Source organism: Nannospalax galili, unplaced genomic scaffold (assembly GCF_000622305.1).
Source record: "Nannospalax galili isolate Female #2095 unplaced genomic scaffold, S.galili_v1.0 scaffold1086, whole genome shotgun sequence".
In the NCBI taxonomy this organism is placed as follows: domain Eukaryota; kingdom Metazoa; phylum Chordata; class Mammalia; order Rodentia; family Spalacidae; genus Nannospalax; species Nannospalax galili.
The window spans coordinates 1592865-1596957 of NW_008354345.1; the positions used below are offsets into that span (position 1 = coordinate 1592865).

The 4093-nt window shown below is 44.0% G+C and overlaps 1 protein-coding gene across 2 annotated transcripts in view; it reads right to left on the bottom strand.

Moving 5' to 3' along the window:
- Positions 1-2064: 2064 nt before the first annotated feature.
- Kcnj8 (potassium voltage-gated channel subfamily J member 8) overlaps positions 2065-4093 on the bottom strand; it is a 7115-nt gene continuing 5086 nt past the window's right edge. The window contains exon 3 of one of the 2 annotated variants that reach the window (XM_029555237.1): positions 2065-3718. In XM_029555237.1, coding sequence (XP_029411097.1) covers positions 3709-3718 — 10 coding nt within the window. In that variant the 3' untranslated portion in view covers positions 2065-3708. Of the gene's footprint in view, positions 3753-4093 lie in introns of both variants that reach the window. The other variant, XM_008851599.2, reaches the window with a different exon arrangement.

Consider the following 4093-nt stretch of genomic DNA (forward strand, 5'->3'; position numbering starts at 1 on the left):
GTTTCTATTTCTTAGCTATCATGAAGAAAGCAGCAACAAACATGAATGTACAGTCATCTCTACAGTAGTATGGGTCCTTTGGGTATATACCAGGGAGTGGTATCACTGGATCACATGGTAGATTCATTTTCAGTTTGTTGAGAGTCCTCCACACTGCTTTCCACAGTGGTTGCACCAGTTTGCATTCCCATAAGCAGTGACTGCCCATCTTTTTTGGAGGCAAGATTTCTCATTGGCCTGGAACTTACCATTAGGCTGGCTGACCAGTGACTCCCAGGCATCTATCTATCTGCCTCCCAGTGCTCTGGAACTGCAAAAGTGTACCACCATGCCAGACATTTTTATGTGATTCCTGGAAAGTGAACTCAGGTCCTGGAGTTGTTTACTGACTAAGCTCTCACAGCCCACAATATTCTTATTGCCTAAGACAAAACTGCATCTTTCTCATTGGCAATTTAGAAAAGTAGGTCAGAGAAGCTTTCTAGATCTAAAACATTTGTAGATTTTTAGAGACTGTTTTGTGAGGTTTTGCTTGATGCAGCTGTCACATCACCTTCTGAGTCAAAACTTGACACAGAGAATACCACCAGACCCTCTGTTGACGTTCCCATCAAGGTGATGGTCACTAGGTCTTTGGTACCCAATATTGAAAGGTGGCTGAAGGAACTGTCCATGCTCTTTAGCTGGCCTTACATATGGCTCCAGAACATTCTATATTTCCTGGACTTGGAAACCCTATATCCCATCCCCACTGACCATGCCTACCATGTAGCCTGTGGTCTCTCAGAAACTGTGCTATTCCTGAGCATCAGGCAGTACTGTGCCTGTTCCCATGCCCAGTGTGGAGCTGCCTTCTGTGTTGCTCAGCTGCCTTGGAGGTAGGGAGAGAGCAAACCTTTTCCAGAATTGCTACAACATCTAATATCCATCTACAGTTCTTGGGCTGTAATATGAGGATAGATTTTCTTTAGCAACTTCTAGAGAAATGTTTCAATATTTCAACAATTGGTAGACCAACATCTATGTACACCCTGTGAGAAGCCTCTATTGGACCAGGAAAGAAATATTAGAGAAAACCATTTATATTCTGGAAATATTTGGAATGCAGAGCCAAGATATTTGTAATGGATGGTCTAAAGGTACCAGTTATGGCCTGGGTGTTGGCTGGAGACTGGAAGAGTAGAGAGAGGAATGAATTTTTTTTTAGCAGAACTAAAACATTATAGGCTTTGTTGTTTGTTTGTTTGAGACAGTCTCATGTATTGCAGGCTGACTGGCTTCAAACTATGCAGGCAAGGATGACTTGAACTTCTGATCCTTGAACATCTGCCCTTACCTCTCGGGTACTGGGATTACAAGTGTATCAGCATGCTTGGTTTATCTTGTGAGGTGCTGAATACCAAGCCCAAGACTTTGTGTATGCTAGGCAAACACTCTATCAACTGAGTCACATCCCCGCCCCCAAAGCATCGATTTTCAAACACAATAGTAAGTTTTAAACGTTTCATTAAATAGTCAGCTAGAGCTTCAAGTACTTGTTTGATTTATGAGTCTGAAGTTCCAAGTCAGACAGAGATAGGGTTTGTTCTAGGATCTGTGTATTTGGCTGAGTTTACAAGGCCACCTGTGAGTTCACTCCCACTGAGAGGGCTTTAAGTGCAGTTAGATAGCCGTTAATTACCACCCAGATACCAGTGCCACTACTGCACCAGCAGACGTAGTTTGCTGTGCTGGTCCTTATGATTATTTGTTTATCTCCTTTTAGCAAAGGGAGTTAATGCTAAATCACTACAGGACAGACATGACTATAGATTTGCTGATACGGAATGTGGTTTTAAGGTAAGAGGTAGGAGCTTAAAAGGAAAAGAACTGAGAAGAGTTCCGGGATGTCTCAAACCCAGAAAGAAACACCAAAAGGACATTTTGAAACCTAAAATGAAATAAATCCCAAACAAAAAATTGTTAGTTCTCTCTGAGAATGTGTGACTCCAGGCCTCTAAGAATTTCTTTCCTTGGGTTTTAATTTAAGATGATTATATGAGAGGAATCACAAAACTGCAAGAGTATAAAGAAACTCTTTTAATAAAATACCCAATACAGCATTTCTCAGGATAAGGCTCTCAAGAAGTGTAAAGCTGTGAAAGCGATTCTTGCTGTTGGGAAACGACTTTTATGTGAGTTAGGAATCAGCTTTTCGGCAAAGACTCCTTGCCCAGTTCTGCCCAACAGGCTGTCAGAAGAAGGATCTGGAAAGCTCCAGAAGTTGATATGAAGGATTAAGTGACTGAATGAAATCTGCTTAGAACCTGGTAGTCTTAAGAGGTTTGTCTTAGGATTCTTACCAGGTACAGCATTGTGGGAAGAACATAAGGTTGGTATATAAAAGGGCTTTCATGTGAGTCGGGATATTTTTTCCCTTCCTGCTCTATTTGTAGTTCCAGCGTGAGTAACAGAACACTCTGTGGTTTGACCAATTACATATTTCAAATAGACTTTCCTCAGCCAGATTTGGGATTCAAGGTCCATTCCTAAACTGTGTTTCAAAATGAGAGCAACGGTGGCCTCCCACTTCCTATGTCCATAAATTCGCATATCCCTGCAACATCCTTGCAACATTCTGTGTGGGTGAAACAAGTATAAGCCAAGAATCCTCTGTCTTGTGTGTTATTAATACAGAGAGTGTTGTTTCTTAAATACGAATATTCTGTAGTGCATTAAAATGTGAGTTAAATGACTATGGTCCAACCTAGTTTGGTGGACAGCCCAGTGTGTTAGTAATGGACACTCAGTGAGTGACTGTCTTAGGCTGTCTGTTGGTCATCAGAACTCACTATCTCAGATGATCTTGCTGTCAGGATTCTGATGGATTCTGGTTTCCTTCAGGAGTCATAAACTGCACCTTGGGCACCATGAGGGAAGAGTTGTTCCTCCTGATGGAGTTGTTTCGCCTCATGGAGTTGTTCCGCCTCATAGAGTTGCGCTTCCTCAGAGAATTCTGGTGAGACAGTTCACTCTTCTGGAGGGTCTGAATCAGGATAGACGGCTTTTCGTCTAGCTCCCGTGCGCTGCAGCGCGGGGCGGCCACCTTCACTGTGTTGCCAAATTTGGAGTAGTCCACAGAGTACACTCCCTCCTCCTCGGTCACAATGGACACGAAACGGTGGCCCCACTGGATCTCCTCTGCGATGTAGGAGGTCCGTGCTTGTGTGGTGATCCCGGTGGTCTCCACTACCCCTTCCAGGATCACGATGACCTCCAGGTCTTGATTGGTGAGGTCAGTGGCTGAGATATCATACAGGGGGCTGCGCTTATCAATCACGTGGCAGATGATCAAAGGGGCCACCAGGAAGATGTTATTGCTCTCAATGGGGTTATCCACCGGGATGTCCAGCTGGTGAATGGGCACCACCTCCCCTTCGGGGGTCGTTGTTTTCTTGACCACCTGGATGCGCACAGAGGCGCTGATGATCATGCTTTTCCTCAGGTCACCCACGCGGAACATGAAGCAGAGTTTGCCATTGCGGACAGCGATCACAGCGTGGCGGCTGAAAATGAGAGTCTCTGCCCTCCTGTGGGCCTGAGCTGTTTTCATGAAGATGCAGCCCAGCATGACCGCATTGATGATCAGACCCACAATGTTCTGGAGAATCAGGACCGTGATGGCCAGAGGGCATTCCTCAGTCATCATCCTGCCTCCAAATCCAATGGTCACTTGAACCTCAATGGAGAAGAGAAAAGCAGAAGTGAATGACCTGTAAAGAATGACATCAGAGAACAATGCAGTGAGATCAGATTGCACAGCACAGTGACTTAAGAGCCCAGGCTGAACTCTGCATCTCCCTCCACTGAAGCCTACTAAATGCTTCTGGAAAGATCAATCAACTTTTCAGATGCCTAATTTTAAACATAAGCACTGTTCTCTCTCTCTCTCTCTCTCTCTCTCTCTCTCTCTCTCTCTCTCTCTCCCAAACACACACTTCACTGCACCTAAGTCTATGTATGTGTCTCCATACTTTCGAGATACAATTTCATTAATATTTCCTAGGTCATATACTATGTAAAGACATTTGTAAAACAAATAAATCTAAATTTT